The sequence below is a fragment of the Mesoplodon densirostris genome, chromosome 6 (genome assembly GCF_025265405.1).
Source record: "Mesoplodon densirostris isolate mMesDen1 chromosome 6, mMesDen1 primary haplotype, whole genome shotgun sequence".
NCBI classification, from domain to species: domain Eukaryota; kingdom Metazoa; phylum Chordata; class Mammalia; order Artiodactyla; family Ziphiidae; genus Mesoplodon; species Mesoplodon densirostris.
Window position 1 is genome coordinate 130,231,432 of NC_082666.1, and position 17,482 is coordinate 130,248,913.

Genomic DNA, 17,482 nt, shown 5'->3' on the forward strand with positions numbered 1-17,482 from the left:
AACCTATCTATAAAACAGAAACAGACTTGCAGACATAGAGAACAGACTCGTGGTTGCCAAGGGGGAGGGGATGGGTGGGTGGGTGGGAGAGGGATGGGCTGGGAGTTTGGGGTTAGCAGATTCAAACTGTTACATTTAGAATGGATAAACCACAAGGTCCTACTGTATAGCACAGGGAACTATATCCAATCTCCTGGGGTAAACTATAATGGAAAACAATATAAAAAAAGAATGTATATATGTGTAGAACTGAGACACTTAGCTGTACAGCAGAAATTAGCACAACACTGCAAATCAACTCTACTTCACTAAAAAAAAAAAAAGAAGAGGAGGCTGGTCATCTGTGTTGGATGCTGTCTAGGGGTTGCTTGCATTAAAGGGAAGTTGGATAAGATAATTCCTTCTGGTTCTCTCTAAACTTTCAGATGCCGAGATAAGGTTGAAGAAATAAGTTAGTGGTCAGAAAGCAAAGGAATATCTTCCCCTTTCTCATCATGACTAAAGGAGCATATTATGTTTTGTCACACAGAAAAGACTTCAATTCCCAAGTGCCCTGCACTAGAAATAAACCAGGAATAAGGAAACCTGCTAAAAGCTATGAATACCAAGAATTTTCTAAGGGCATTATGCCATGATATAAGCTACCAGTAAAGGAGAATAGTTCATTTTTTTTCCAAGAGACAAGAATGTTTACCAAATATATCCAATCTAATCAGAATTGTGACTGCCAGATAATCTGAACTGTGAATACTGCATTGTCTCTCATATTCTAGGAGTGGTTTGTCTGAAAACTAGATCTCTTTGCAAATGTATGTAATTTTTTCCTTAGAGGTCAAAGTTGTCTATGAGTTTTTCTTTTCCTTCCTAGTCAGGTTCATGAAAGTTTTGATTCCCAGTTTAGGAAGCTGATAGATTTTGAACTCTTGTGATTGTGTAACCTATATTAAGAAACACCATTTATATCATGACCTGGGATCATATATGCATTATAACTGAACTCAAATATCTGAGAAACAATAGCTATACTTATGTACCCGTATAATACTCTGAAATTTTCAATTCAATTCCTTAATTGTTAAATACCATTCATGTCCCTCTAATTTCACAGGATTTCCAGGTTGAAAAACACTACTGCAGTCACTAGTTGGAGAAAACTCCAACAATGGTAGAATCAATGGGAGAATTCAGGTCTTGTCATTCAGGACATTTGATCAGCTTGCTACAGAAAGACAATCTTTGCATATATATTGTCAGAAAGGTCCTGGAATTTGCAATACATTTCCATGTTACTCTGTAGTTCCTTTCTTCGCGACTTTTCTGCCTACTCTCCCCTTACCACCCCACCCCCGAGGAAATCCTCATAGCCACCAGTGGAAAACATGAAAGGCTTGAGAGATGTATACATAGACCACGTTCGTTCTGTGTATCTTAAAGCTTTACATCTAGAGAAGCAAGTTTTCGCTGAAAGCGTGTCTGTTTATGCGTACATTCAGGTGGCCGCCGAGATAATGGAGTTGCTGACACACTGCTCAGAGCTGCTTGGGTAACTAAGCATTCTTTTATTATCAGGAAGGCAAATGCAGTTTCGAAGATCAAAGTGGACACCCCTGGAAGCTACATCTTTTACAAAAGGCTAAAGTGTCTGCCTCCCTAGGAATCAAAGGGACTTAAAGCAGAAAGGCAGTCGTACTGGACAGAATGCCATTGTTGACAGGATGGCAACCACCTACGTAGGTGAGAGGAACAAGAGGTAACTTAATTCTGAAAGTTAGCAACTCTGCCAGCTCTGGGGTTAAGCAAGGTGCCTGATACTCTGATAGCCATAGCTGGGGTCTGCCGACAAAAATTTCAACAGTCAGTGCAGGGCCTGAGAATATTTTTGGAATTTTCACCACTTGAAATTCCTTTGGTAGCATTTTGATCCCACATCTGCAGAAAGCAGGGGCCTCACAGTTACAGCGGAAGTAAAATAGAAGGTCGTTATAATCCAGTCACGATTACAGTACTTATTGGAAAAGTTATCATGGATGAATCCTTGCTCTTCAACATGGCAAACTTGAATAGTAGCAGCTGGACCATGGCTATTCTACCATCAGCTGCCATCTAATAACAGTTCCACCGTGTTTAGGGTCCTTCTGTATCCTCTCCCACACCCACCTGACTTTAAATCCCACCCTAAGCCCCTTTGCCAAGACTTTCAGATGGTCACCTTCAGAGATGTCTAAAGATCATCTCTCAGCTGGGCCCACAACAAACACTTACTAGAAACTCCTTCCCTTGGATTACTAAAAAACTTCCCTGGTGGTTTTCAATCTCCTTTAAATCTTGGCTGAAGTATTTGGAAGAGTAACAATGGGCTTCATTATTTCTTCTAAAAAACTCTCCAGCAATTTACACATCTGAAGAGGCCTCTTTCAGAAATTCTGGATACTTAATGAGTTGCGCTTATTACAAGAGAAATGATTTCTCTTCGTTTTTATCAGGCTAATGTGTTTTGAAATCCCCTTTGCTTTCCCAAGAGTTTATTTTCTTAGAGAATAGAATTGGAAGAAACATTTTCCTGATGTTTATCAAATGTTTACTGTAATTTAAAGTGAGTCACTGAAGTAATTTTTGCACTTGGGAGTTTCTCTACTGTAAACTTTTATAGCCCATGTTATTAATGAATAGACAGTATTGATTTTTTTATGTTGAACGGTATGAGCTGTTTATATATTTTGGATATTAATTCCTTATTGGTCATATCATTTGCAAATATTTTCTCCCATTCTGTAGGTTGTCTTTTCGTTTTGTTGATGGTTTCCTTTGCTGTGCAAAAGCTTTTAAGTTTAATTAGGTCCCAGTTGTTTATTTTTGCTTTTATTTCCTTTGCTTTAGGAGATGGATCCAAAGAAATATTACTGTGATTTATATCAAAGGGTGTTCTGCCTATGTTTTCCTCTAGGAGTTTTATAGTATCTGGTCTTACATTTAGGTCTTTAATCCATTCTGAGGTTATTTTTGTATATGGCGTTAGAGAATCATACAAATCAACATCAAAAAAGCAAACAACCTAATTTAAAAAATGGGCAGAAGACCTGAATAAACATTTCTCCACAGAGGACATGCAGGTGGCCAAGAGGCACATGAAAAGATGTTCGATATCACTAATTACCAGGGAAATGCAAATAAAAACCACAATGAGATATCATCTCACACCTGTCAGAATGGCCATCATCAAAAAAGACCACAAATAAGAAATGTTGGCAAGGATGTGGAGAAAAGGAAACCCTCATACACTGTCAGTGGGAATGTAAATTGGTGCAGCCACTGTGGAAAACAGCGTGGAGGTTTCTCAAAAAACTAAACATAGAAATACCATATGACCTGGCAATTCCACTCCTGGGTACATATCCAAAAAAACACCCCAAAACACTAATTTGACAAGATCCATGCACCCCAGTGTTCACAGCAGCATTAGTTATAATAGCCAAGATATGGAAGCAATGTAAGTGTCCCTCAATAGATGAATGGACAAAGAAGATACATCCATGGTATATATATACAATGGAATACTACTCAACCATATAAAAGAATGAAATCTTGCCATTTGCAGCAACATGGATGAACTTGGAGGATGTTATGCTAAGTGAAATAAGTCAGACAGAGAATGACAAATACTGTATGATATCACTTATATGTGGAGCCTAAAAAATACAACAAACTGGTGACTATAACAAAAAAGAAACAGACTTTCATGTATAGAGAACAAACTAGTTGTTACCAGTGGGGACAGGGAAGGGGGGAGGGGCAATACAGGGGTCGGGGATTAAGAGGTATAAAATAAGCTACAAGGATATATTGTACAACACAGGGAATCTAGCCAATATTTTATAGTAACTATAAATGAAGTATAATCCTTAAAAATTGTGAATCACTATATTGTACACCTGTAACTTATATATATTGTACAGCAACTATACATCAATAAAAAAATAAAATATCAGAAAAAGACAGTATAGATTTTAACGCATGTTAAATAGAATCTTAGAGAGTGTGCAAAGCCTTGATCTGGACATTTTTTTTGTACTAAGAAAAAATATAATAGTTTTAAAGTTATAAAGGTTTTAAGGATATCAAAAGGGTAAAGTATGAGGAATAGATAATAGCATGCCTTGGGAAATCTCTGGGTAACTTTTGGAAAAATTTCACCATTAACCATTAATGGTCCTAATAGTTTGTCAAGCTGAGCCACATTTTTTTCTTTTTCTTGACATAGACAGTTCTCATGTCCACATTGGAAAAAAAGAATTTAGCTTTGTAGAAATCAATAGATTACTGTAAACTTATATCTGTATAGAACTAAACTGGGGGCAATATTATCAAAGATCATCTCCTCTGGATCTATCATTTGATTGAATTCCCCAAGTTTAAGTTCTGGGAGCAGCTGCTCATCCAAAATATGGCCCTCCTTTATAAAGAAGCAGTTCCTAGCAGGGCATGGAACCTAGGCCTAAATACTGGTTCATATTTTATATCATTCCCTAATAAAGAAAAGTAAAATAGTTAATTTAAATAATCCTTTAGGGAAAAGCAGAAAGCAGAGGGAACTGAAAATGAGGAAAGAACCTCTAAGAGAATGGCTGAAAGGGACTGCATCCCTTTTCCGGGCATTTGCTGTGAACTCTGCCTTTACTGATTCTCATACCGCACACGCCCTCTCACACTCAGAAAGTTCAAGAAGGTACTCAGCACAGCTTGTGATTTTACACCACTTGTAGGTCTGACCTTTCCCCAGTGTTTTGCCACCCGTTTTATTCCATTTCATTAGAGATGGGTCTCCAGCGGACACACGCCTGAGTTACCAGCCCCTTCTCCCATGGACCCTCCCTCGGCTGCTACTCACTCAAAAGGGTCACTGGGATCCGCCCTCTGCAGCTCTGGAGGGATGGGGATCCTCTTGTAGTACATCTCCCAGTCAAAGGCGCCGCGCATGGCATCCCCGGCCTGGGCCTCGTACCCAAAGTGATTGTGGTCGATGACATCGATCATGGGGCACACGATGGTTTTGTGGTTGAGTGCAATTTGGTCTGAAAAATGAAATCACGGAACAGGAAATGACACGCCTGCCCAGGTCAGCTCTCACTTTTCTGCCAAGAGAAGCCCTTCCTAACGCATCGTGCTCGCAGTCTGGTTCCCTGTTGCCTTCAGAGCACTTTGCAGAATCTCTGTTTGAATGCTGGGTTTCACGTGATGGGACAGTGATTAGGTGCAATTAGAGTTGTGGTATCTTCCTTGAAGAAGGTGATGTCCCAGAGATACCTGGCGAAGAGCATTTAGCTCTCCCTCTGTCACAGTTTTGCTCTGACCTGTCCCCAATCTGTCATTTTACAGTGCACCCAACATGCGTGGAGTATAAACAGTCCTTGTGTTCCTTCAAGCATGCAGCTAGAGCCTGCTGAGAAAATACTGGCCTGCTTTCTGGAGGTTCCAAAATGTAAATATTTAACTTCATGGGGTTTTTTTTAGCATCTAATCTTACAACGGCCATGATGGCTGTCCCTCCACCGCCCCGCAAAGGCTGGCAGATTATACACAGAATTCTTTGCTCTCAGGCTTACCAGGGATTTTGCCAAGTCCTATTTTGCTACTGTTCTTTAATATAGACTCTGTTTATCAAAGCTATACATTTTTATCTTCTCTCATCATATCTGAAAATATGTTAGATGGCCTGATACTACCGCTACTATTTCTGCTACTGTTCGATTCTTGAGCAACTACTAAGTATACTCAGGCTGTTCCTAACCCTCCTAGCAACCCAGTGAGGCTGTTCTTATTGTCATTCCTAGTTTACACATGAGAAACTGAGCTCAGAGAAGTTAAATAACTTGTCCCAGGTCGCTCATCTTTTGAGGGCAAGAATTAGGATGCCATCCCTGCTTAATGGTCTTGTGCTAAAGTCTGGGGTCTTTCCAGTTGGCCATGGTGCTTCTCTGAGGCAGAAAGGAGACTTATTTTCCAGTTACAGCTCCAGCTCCTCCCTTGTAGATGTTATTATGTGAGACCTGAACAGCCAGTGCTGGGAAGGGCATGTACAGGTACTTTGGCTGACCTAGAACAGCTACATGTGAAGTGTTGTCTTCCCAACAATGTGCATTTCTTCAGTATTTACTACAACAAACTAATAGTGTCAGACAGAACTTTTAAGTGCAAACATCTGCTTTCTGGTTCTTTGGAAGACCTTTGGATGTGGCCTGTGGAATAAAATACATTTAAGTATCTTTAAAAAAGAAAAGACATAATTTAGAAATAATGAGGTTTGGCTATTTCAGCATCATTATTCTGATGACACTGATAAGGCAGGGCATGGAAATGACAGAATCCTATGGAAGATCTCCCCCCAGATCTACCTTTCTCTCTCCGTTTCTTTTTTTTTCTCTTTTCTTTCTTTCTTTCTTCCTTTCTTCCTTCCTTCCTTTCTTTCTTTCTTTCTTCTCTCTCTCTCTCTCTCTCTCTCTCTCTCTCTCTCTCTTCCTTCCTTCCTTCCTTCCCTCTCTTTTTCTTTCTTTCTCTTTCATTCATTCATTCACTCTTTAAGTTAATCCCACCAAGGGCTCTGTGGGCATCGTTTTCACCTGGGCAAGCCTTGCAGTGGGCTTTAATCTTTATCTAAGTGGCGTTCCCCCATAGATGTCTTTGACAGAGGAGACCATCATTACTGTGTCCAAAATATTTCTTCTATCACCTCTGCAGGTATTTGAGTATTAAGGTTTCAGTGACTTTCTTCAGTCAAATTCAGAATCAGGTTGATTTACAAGTTCCTTGACCAACAAGGAGTCCCAAGGTGACCTGAAGAGAATGAGTCTGTTAAATTAACTGTCAACTTTCCCTTCAAATTTCCTCTCAGCTCTCATCCAGTAGCACCAGCTCGGGGGTGAAAGCAGCATGACTAATTTTTTATCTAAGGCTTGTGCCTACATTTCAATTTCCAGGGATCAAACAAACAGACTCTCAATGGGAAATTGAAATTCAGGTAAAATCCCAAGGTGAAAAATGAACCAAGAAACTGTGTGGCTCCACCTTTTTTTTTTTTTTTTTTTCATTTTGGAGGATGTTTCATGACACTGATAGAGGAAAATAAAAAAAGATAGTGATCCTGAGCGTGAATCATTTCTTACCCATCAGGCCTATAGGAAATGAAATGCTTGAATGAGAAAAAGTGGGCTTCTCTGTCTTTTCCCTTTTTTCCTATTTTTTTTCTTGTTAGATGCATATGAACAATCAGAGCCTTGATAACTGGCATTTAGGGCTTGCTTTGGTTCATAAATAAATTAGGCCTTGGGCTGACTTGAGTATTCAACACCATATAGGTCAAATTCCGTTTAAGGGAAACTGATGGTTGCTGATGAAACTCTAAATTGCTATGTCCTTGGACAAGGTACTTTTAATTAAAAGCTCAGAGGAATCTCTGGCCATTAGGAGCATAGAAACATCCCTGTTGATTAGGGTGTCTGGGTGGTTGTCTGCAGGGGAGAGTGTGGCTCTGAGATGTGGTGGAGCCTTAGTTGCTGGTCATTTCCTGTTTCAAATGCAACACAAGTTCAATTTATTTTTTTCCCCACATCGTTTACTAATGGAGCTTTGCTGCTTCTATCTGAAATCCTGCACGGTTCTCAATAGAAAATGATTCTTTCTGAGGCAGCTATTGTGAAGGAGGTTGTTAACTGGCTTTAGCTCCAAGGCCAGGGAAATACTTACAATAAAAGTTGATTTAGTGAAATGTGGAAGAACAGAAAGGAACTCAATATGTGCACACCAAGAACTTTTTAGAAACACACTTTTTCCCTCAGCCTTACAATTTATTCCTTAGCTACTCCTGGGCTTTATCTCTGACTTAATTGTGAAATTAAAGATACTGATGCTTGGACTGAACCTCATGCAGGTTTTCGAGCTTGAATGGTTTTCAGGACTTTTGTGTTTCTAGCAGTTCAAGTGATAGTCTTCTAGTGATCATTTAAGACGTATCACCTGGACGGCAGCTCTGAGTGTTTGAGGGACTGTGTGCAAACATGATGGGGGGGTCGTATATTTAGGGAGCTGAGCTGGTGCCGGAGTGGAAAAGAGAATGGCCTTATAAATCCTAGGAAAATGTCAGTGCGCTTGTACTTTAACTGTGTTCTGGGGCTGAATACTTTTCTCATCTCTTAACAATCCTATAATACTTGCTAAACTCCGTGTGTGTGTGTATTTTAATCATACTGTGCTTATAGGTAGTATCATGAATACTTTTTCCTTTTAGTGTTTACTCAGTGAATGTCTAAGATAAAGAAATCAAACCTTTTCAAACCTTAAGTTAGACTGCAGTTGGTATTACCTAAAATGTCCATTTCAATGTGGTTTTCTAGTTACCTATACGTCCCGGCAATAGTTAAGGTAGAATTCACCGCTCCCACTGCAAACCTCGTAAAAGGGGTCTCTAGCCTTTGCCGATGGCGGATGACATAGAAGCGCATGGCACCCTCCCCCACCTCCCCCGGAGGCCCCAGGGGCTGAGGGTCACTCACTGAGGAGCGGGGGCAGCCAGTTGACGTTGACCTCGCAGTGGGAGTCCAGGAACGTAAGGACCTCGCCTCTGGCCATGGACGCCCCCAGGAGTCGGGTCCGGATCAGCCCTTCCCTTTTCTTGGTGCGAACAATCCTCACTTTGGAAAACCGAGCCATGTATTCTTCCAACTTCTCCTTCAGGTGTTCTGGGAAGGAGGGAGAAGAACGGGTACAGAAAGAACACAGGACATTAGCTGTAGCAGAATTACTCCCAGGTGTCTGTGTGTGAACAGTGAAGCCCAGCTGAAGCCCATCTTCTTCTCGTTTCATTGCAAGGGGAAAGACTAGTAAGATTTCATGCCTAGAGGTCTCTATACCTTACAAGTTGCAGAAGGCTCCATAAGATGCAAATGCCGCCCTTTGGACACTGACCCACTGGCACTCCACCTTGTGGTTTCTGTGGACCAGGGGCCACCAGACTGCAGCCTCGCCAGCCTGCACCCAGGTGGGCATCAGCCCTGGGTCCCTGCTGGTGAAGTCAGGTGAACATTCCAGCATATGGGCTTTTGCCAACAAGAGGGCCCTTTCTGGCAAGGCTTTGCCTAGTGTTCTCTGTGTTGAAAATACTGCATGTAAAACCACAGGAAAGAAAAAAAATACCTCTCAAATCAACAGGGACCAAACAGATTTTTCCCCCCGTGAGGCAATAGCAAACTGGCACGCAAGTTCAGCCCCTGGCTCCTGATTTGAAGTGGTAAGTGACTGATTTGCTGTTAAAATTAGATGTGAAGAGGGATAGGCCGATGAGATGCTACATAATCACTGTGGACTTAGGTCTTTAAGATGAGAAAACAAAAATTTGGAAATGTTTCTTTGCTTAATTAAAAAAAAACAGCGGGAACAAAATCAAATCAGATAACTTATTTACAGACTAAAACATTTCCTACTGGCTGTGATAAAATGCATTAATCTCTCCATTCTTTTTTTAAGCCAAATAAGTGTGTTTTGGTGGCTTGCTTTCTGTGGGATATATACTCATCTCTGCTTTCAGTCTCCTGCATATAAAACATTAGGAAGGCTCTCCTGGAGTTTCTAACAAGCATAGTCTAATATTAATTGAAACAGAATCTTAGCATGCTGTTTGTTCTGTGGGTTTCACTTTCAAACTTTCTCTGCACGTTTGCAATCAAAGACAGTATTATTGGGGCTTCCCTGGTGGCGCAGTGGTTGGGAGTCCGCCTGCCGATGCAGGGGACACGGGTTCGTGCCCCGATCCCGGAAGATCCCACATGCCGCGGAGCCTGTGTGTTCGGAGCCTGTGCTCCGCGACGGGAGAGGCCACAGCAGTGAGAGGCCCGCGTACAGCAAAAAAAAAAAAAAAAAAAAAAAGACAGTATTATTATTGTCTCCTCCTATGATCTGTAACGGTAGGGATTCATGGAAGGGTTTATGATCTCTTTCCTGCTCTCCAGTTTAACAGATGTCAGAATTACTCTGCAGTGGAGTTTCTCTGCGTGCAAGGGTTTACCCTTACTCTTTTTTTTTTTTTTTTTTGGTGCGCCACATGGCACGCGGGATCTTAGTTCCCCGACCAGGGACCGAACCTGCACCCCCTGCATTGGAAGCGTGGAGTCCCAACCACTGGACCGCCAGGGAGGTCCTTATCCTTATTCTTATTGCTTCTGATTATTGGTGAAGTGCTTAAAAAATTCTCAATTTCCTTTATTTTTCTTGACTGCCCTATAAATATGTTTTACCAATGGGTCAGTTAAAATATTTCACATTCTAATTTTTACTGTAAAAGAATACTGGTGGGATCTTCCACAAGAATATTTTAGATCAAAATATGCCCCCCTCTATTTTGTTTTTCCTGTAATGAACAGAGATCTGCAGATCAGACTAGAGTACAAAGTTTACAGGATTTGGAGTCAGGCCAGACCTGGGTGGGAAGTCTGTGATGATGAAGGATGTGAGTAGGTGCTGCAAACTCCCTAAACCTGACTCGGGGGGAATCTTTGTCCTCTTAGAGGGTGGAGGAGGGTCAAGCTTTTGACTACAGACCTGACAGTGCTCATTCAGTAAACATTTATTAAGCCAATAATTGGAGACCCCAGTAAATCACTTGTACTTAGGAAGAGAAACAGCATTTCTTCTTCTTTTTTAAAATATTTATTTATTTATTAGGTGGCTGCATAGGGTCTTAGTTGCGGCACGTGGGATCTTTCGTTGTGGCGTGTGGGTCGTGGCGGTGTGTGGGCTTCTCTCTAGTTGTGGCTCACAGGCTCCAGAGTGCATGGGCTCTGTAGTTGTGGCGTGTGGGCTTAGTTGCCCCATGGCACGTGGGATCTTAGTTCCCCGACCAGGGATCGAACTGGTGTCCCCTGCCTTGCAAGATGGATTCTTAACCACTGGACCACCAGGGAAGTCCTAGAAACAGCATTTCTAAATAGCTGAAGGAATGCCTTAGAATGCAAAGTCTGAAAGATGAAAAATATAGACTTTTGTATTTCTCAGTGAGCTTTGGATAATTCATCATCTTCCGTTTATTGCCAATTTAAAGCGAAACAGTTTTGGCTAGCCATGAACGAGCTGGTATGAGTTGATGGCTGTGTGGTAGAGTCTCACCTAGGAGGCTGGCTGTCCCGTGTCCCTCTCTGCTTTGAGCCAGGTGTGCTGTGCCCCCTCCCCTTGGCTCTCTCCTCCCCTCTCCACTGTGTGCAAGCTCCAAGGAAGATTCCCAAGGGCTGTACAGCCCAGTGCCGCCTCTGAGGGAGCCTGGAGCTTACTGTCTTGTTAGGGAAATGAAGCAGAGGCCCGCCATCCACGTGTGCTATCAAAGGCATGATACGTGATTGGTGATCCATACGAGGGCTCTGTGGGTACCAGTTGTGAAAGGCCTGTGTTCTATTAGGACTTTGCACAGTAATCAATGTTTAGGAAAACTTTATAATCTCATTCCTGTAATGTATTCAGTCATTGAAATCCTTTTGTGTCACCAACATACCAACAAGAATCACTCTCTAAGTTTATTTGTAAATCAGTTGTTTGGACCACAGGACATACCGTCTCGTGGAAACAGTGTCCCCACAGTCGTAGGGGACTGAAAATAGATCATGCACATTTGCTAAACCCACCCAAACAGTGTTCTTCACTCTTTCTTTAAACCTCACGGTTCTTCTGTCAAATGTACCACTGTGGGTACCATCTCGACAATCTGAGTGCATTCACTGCTTTCCTCTCTGACCCCTAAGGACTACAGGAGTCTCTTCTGGGGGAGAAGAAGATTAATTCTCTGGAGCTGCGTACAAGAAAGTGCTTCTTTCTAGAAGAGATTCACCTCCCACGTGTCCCAAAGCAAGAAGCAGGGGGTTGTCGGTCACCCGTGAGGGATTGTCCCAACTTGGGATTTATGCTTCCACACTTTCTAGTTTATAGGAAACTCTCTGGAACTTGGTGGGAGCGTCTCTACATGTTGCCTTTCCCTCTCTGTACATTTTCTGATTCTGTGTATTTTTCTTTTATCAAAGCCCATTTTAATGTACTAAAAAGACTGTCCGGTATGAATTAACTAATCTCAAGAGGTTTGACCCCAAAGTGAGTCCATTAAGTGTTCAAATCAATTCCTCTAAGTTGAACTTTGCGGTAATAATTAGGTTGCTTTGACTCCGAAAAATGTTCTAGTTGACTGCCCCTTGGAGGGGTCCATTGTCTCTTAGTAGTACAGTTGTAACATCTAATTAACCATAGCTCCCAATGAAGACGTGATTAGCAAATTAGGCTCTCCTACAAGGGAGTTCCTGGGAATGGTAGAGATGGCTTTAAGTTAAAAACAGTTTGCATTTCTTTTGTATGAACAGTTTTTAGATTCCTTTCTAAAATATTATTCAAATGATTTTAAACATGATTTTGTATTTTAATTCAAGTACAGCATCTTTGAAGATCCCTTTTGAACTCATCTAATTTTAAAGAATAACGAGAATGTATGGTAGTTTTATAAAGCAGACATTTTGTTAAATAAATTTATATTTATTTATTTACATCTTTATTTTGGCTGTGTTGGGTCTTCGTTGCTGAGCGGGCTTTTCTCTAGTTGCGGCGAGCGGGGGCTACTCTTCGTTGTGGTGCACGGGCTTCTCATTGTGGTGGCTTCTCTTGTTGCAGAGCACGGGCTCTAGAGCGCAGGCTCAGTAGTTGTGGCATGTGGGCTCAGTAGTTGTGGCTTGCAGGCTATAGAGCTCAGGCTCAGTAGTTGTGTTGCACAGGCTTAGTTGCTCCACGGCATGTGGGATCTTCCTGGACCAGGGCTCGAACCCGTGTTCCCTGCATTGACAGGTGGATTCTTAACCACTGAGCTACCAGGGAAGTCCTAAAGCAGACATTTTTTTATTGACTAGGAAACACCTGTAGAACCATTAACTTTTTTTTGTTTGGTTGGTGGCCCTAGACTAGCGGTGGGTATATTACTGTTAAAATCCACTGAGTGGTACCCTGATGACCTGGAAGAATTAATATAATTTCACACACGACAATTTCTGCCCAGGGTTTATTGTATCATTGGGAGGTAATAATGAAATGACGAGTTTTACTCAAGTGAAATTTCGGTGTCTTGCTACCGTGAACATTAAATGTAGCAGTTTTCTGAATGTATTTTTCCTTTTTTTCTAGAGATTTCAGTTATGTGCCACAAACTGACACTATATTTAGTATTTAGGGTAGCAACTAAGCACTAAAAAGTCACCTTCAATGATTTTTAGTCCAGAGCCAAGGACATGAGTTGACCTGTTACTGACTGGCCCTATGCCTTTGGTTAAGTCACTTCAATTTTCCTCACCTATGGAATGTGATGGGTTGATCTTAAATATTCCTTCCAGTTCTACGATTCTGTGATTTCTCATCAAGTTTTACTTATGGCATAGATCTTATCAAGTATTTCATTTTTCCTAAAAAGCATCCTAATTGTTGGTCTTTTGGTGTTTCTTTGGGCCATGTGTCACTTTGGAAAGCAAGAGTCAAATCAAAATAAAGCTGAGGGCTTCCCTGGTGGCACAGTGGTTGAGAGTCCGCCTGCCGATGCAGGGGACACGGGTTCGTGCCCCGGTCCGGGAAGATCCCACATGCCGCGGAGCGGCTGGGCCCATGAACCATGGCCGCTGAGACTGCGCGTCCGGAGCCTGTGCTCCACAACAGGAGAGGCCGCGACAGTGAGAGGCCCGCGTACCGCAAAAAAATAAAAAATAAAATAAATAAATAAAGCTGACACATATCAGACATTTAGTCAAAAGGCAAATGCCGGGGTCTTATCTTTGGTCGGTACAGCATCTGTCTAATCTCCTGCAGCTCCCTGTCTATAAGACTGTCACTGATATCAAAATCATGACCTTGAAGCACTTTAAGTTCATCAAAGACCTAGGTCTGTTCAATAAGTTATGCTTATTATGTCAGAAAAATAAAGTAGCAGAGTTTAGACAGCTTTCTAGTCTACCTTTGAGAGAGTGTTCCCAAGGGGACAGGGCATCTAAGTGACCATCAGTTTTACAGAGCAAGGCCAGGGTATCCCGAGCAGTGGACTCACCAAAGGCTGGACGAACAGCTGCCCTGGGCTCAGCAGCTGGAATTGTTGCCAAGTTCCTTCTATCTCCTTTGAATCCCCTAATTTAATCTCAAGGACAGAGCAAGAGGGGCAGGAGACCCTACTGATCTGGAGATACGAGTTTCTATATCTAAATACATGTTATAGAGCTGAAATTTGTTTGATGTTTATACTCTGGTGTTGGTAGATAGAGTGTAGCAGAATATGACCTTAAGAGCATATAGAATATATGTTAGTTATTGTGGGTGATACCTGATAATGAAATGAAATGTGTTATAAACACACAGAAATATACATACCTTAAGCCTTCCTGGTTCATCCTTTTACAACGAGAATATACTCTTAAGTATTCTGGATAATCTGAGGTCTTATCACAGTGACAAAAAGTACTTCACAATTGGAGACTATAAGATATTCTTCCACTTCCCAATCTACTTGACACAGGCCATGTGTATATTTTAATCCCAAGTGGCAGTGTTAAGGATAACTGTCTACTTAGCAGTGTAGAGACATTTTCTATATTCTTTATACAAGAGAAATGTACAGATTTTATGTCTCTAGTTAACTCCAGAAAGCTGTCAATCTCTTTACGTCCTGGTTGACCACACTAAGTATGTCCCTTTTCATAGCATTCAAATATAAGCATTTCATATTATCTCTAGAGCACAAAAAATTCAACCAAGAAAGTATTAGAATTGCTGGAACTGTATCTAATTGCTTCTATTATGATTTCAACTGAGTTCTGTTTCCAAATGTCTTATTTTCTATTCTTTTAATGTACAAAGCATCTTGAGTCATTTGGGAAATAGCTGGGACACTAAACTTAAATAAATAGACAACATATATTCCAGCTAATATAAAAAAAAGGGGCTTCCCTGGTGGCGCAGTGGTTGAGAGTCCGCCTGCCGATGCAGGGGACACGGGTTCGTGCCCGGTCCGGGAAGATCCCACATGCCGCGGAGCGGCTGGGCCCGTGAGCCATGGCCGCTGAACCTGCGCATTCGGAGCCTGTGCTCTGCAACGGGAGAGGCCACAACAGTGAGAGGCCCACGTACCGGGGAAAAAAAAAAAAAAAAAAAAAAAAGAGATAGAATGTCACCCTTTACAACCCCTAATGAGCTAATGGATCAAGCTCACATCACAAAAGGAGCCAGATCACCTGTTCTGTGCTTCCTGATGAGGGAGGACATCACTGCCTATAAAGCATTGTTGGCAAAGTGCTGAATCTGAATTCGGTCATGCCTATAGATCTAACTACCAACTTATAGGAAATAAAGGATTGATGAATATGTGAAACGGCACATCTGGGAGATAATCAGCAAAATCTAAACTATAGAGACATCTCCAGAGCGAATGGCTTGATTTCTTCAACAAATAAATTAGAAGAAGAAGAAGAAAAAATGAAACGGAAAGAGAATCCTAAAGATTAAAAGACACTTAAGAGGGCTTCCCTGGTGGCGCAGTGGTTGAGAGTCCGCCTGCCGATGCAGGGGACGCGGGTTCGTGCCCCGGTCCAGGAGGATCCCACATGCTGTGGAGCAGCTGGGCCTGTGAGCCATGGCCGCTGAGCCTGTGCTTCACAACGGGAGAGGCCACAACAGTGAGAGGCCCACGTTCCACACACACACAAAAAAAGACACTTAAGAAATATATCAAAGTAGAGGACCTAACGTGGATCCTGATTCAATGATACAGTTGAGAAAAAAAAAAAAAGAAAAGCAGCCCCTGATGTCTGGGAAGTGGTCTGACCCTCACGGCCAGCCCATCCATCTGTTTCTGCTGGACATACCATCTTGCAGACCATCAACATCTAAAAAGCTCACTCTGAGGCCATGCTAAAATGAGACAAACATGATCACCGTGAAACTCACGATATACCAAATATTCCCCTCTTTCAGCTAAAATGTGTGACTTCTACGTTTTACCTTTTTTTTTTTTTATGTTGTGGAAAGGATTTGAGATTTGTTTTTTTCCCCATGAGACTCCCTGATTCCACTCAGTCATGGGAGGAGAGAACTGGATACCATTCTTCGGGGGTCCTTTGTATTTCTACATGTTTTGTGAATGAAGCAATGTCTACCATTTGTTCTGGATTATCTTTTCAAGGATGTTTATGTAGCGAACAGATGGGGAAGACAGAGGTCTGTGTTTCTCGCCGGAGCAAAAGGCCGTTTTATTTACAGCCCTGGAAGGTGGAGATAGTATTTCCCTCTGCATGCGTGCTGTCCATTATACGAGATTTGAGTTCCCTCATTTCCGAGAGGAGGGAAGGTCACCAGTGAAGGACTGGTAACCTTTCATGACAGCTTTGGAGTTTTCTGACCAGGGCCTGGAGAGGAATCTAGGGAAAGTGGATGTTGGTAGTTACACGTGCCTGGCGTCCTGTTCTTACCCCCAGCACTGCCCGGCTCTGGCTCAGCTGAGCTCCACTCCACCACTCACTTTTTTCTTGTGATTTTCTCCTCTTGTTAAATCCTTTTAGTGTCTGAAAATATCTCTGATGTCACACACACATTTCATAGTGAGAAGCACTGAGCTTTGGTTATCTGTAGAATTCTGATACTTGTCTGTGATCTGCCCTTAGATCCTACATTCCCACACAGAAAAGAGGGATGGGATACATCTCAGTGTGGGGTCCGCTCTTGGCCGGTCATGTCAGCTGGACACCTGGCAACTTCTATGGGGTCCTCGTGTCTCTCAATCTCTCTTTCTTTCATCATTTGCTTAAAGAACAGCTAATTGATTTGTATATTTTCAGGATAGCTTTAAATGTGTGACATGCTCAGAGGAACACAAAAGAAATGTCACAACATCTGTTCCTTCCCCCAAGGGTGTAGCCCCAGTGGAGTAGTAATGGCCATGAATCTAGTGCCCAGGATCATTCACGGAAAGCTTCCTTCTCCATGGTTAGAACTGTAAATGGGTTTACAGTCTTCTCTCTGGGAAACACTCAGATATCAAAGATTATTTGTATAATACCTTATGAATCAAGGCCCCCAAAGTGAAAAAAATATAGGTGCCACATACATAAAAGGATTAAGATCATTTTCAGAAAAAATATAGTGTGTAAAAAGGAGAGAAAGGAAAAAAAGGAAAAATCCATAGTTAAGATATTTATTTTCTTCATCATTTTTAAAATTTAGTGTATATCCTCTTAGAATGGATTTTGCAAAACAGTAAATAATAGACTACTTCATACAAAATATTTTGGCATTTGGGTAATAGCCTAAAAACTGCCTATACAAATGTGTACATACATAAATGCCTATACAAACATTGCATATCTGTGATGCAGCTTTTATTTCAGTTCATCTATTATTTGATTTTCACATTCATTGCTTATTTTAATTTTGAGAAGGTAATGTATAT

At 41.6% G+C, this 17,482-nt stretch overlaps 1 protein-coding gene across 1 annotated transcript in view; it reads right to left on the reverse strand.

The window, feature by feature from the left end:
* The window catches only part of GALNTL6 (polypeptide N-acetylgalactosaminyltransferase like 6), a 1,098,474-nt gene that overhangs the window by 194,526 nt on the left and 886,466 nt on the right, over positions 1 to 17,482 (reverse strand). Inside the window, exons 5-6 of the mRNA XM_060101558.1 lie at positions 8,544 to 8,729; positions 4,886 to 5,069 (exon numbers count right to left, since the gene is read on the reverse strand). Coding sequence (XP_059957541.1) covers positions 4,886 to 5,069; positions 8,544 to 8,729 — 370 coding nt within the window. The remainder of the gene's footprint in view (positions 1 to 4,885; positions 5,070 to 8,543; positions 8,730 to 17,482) is intronic.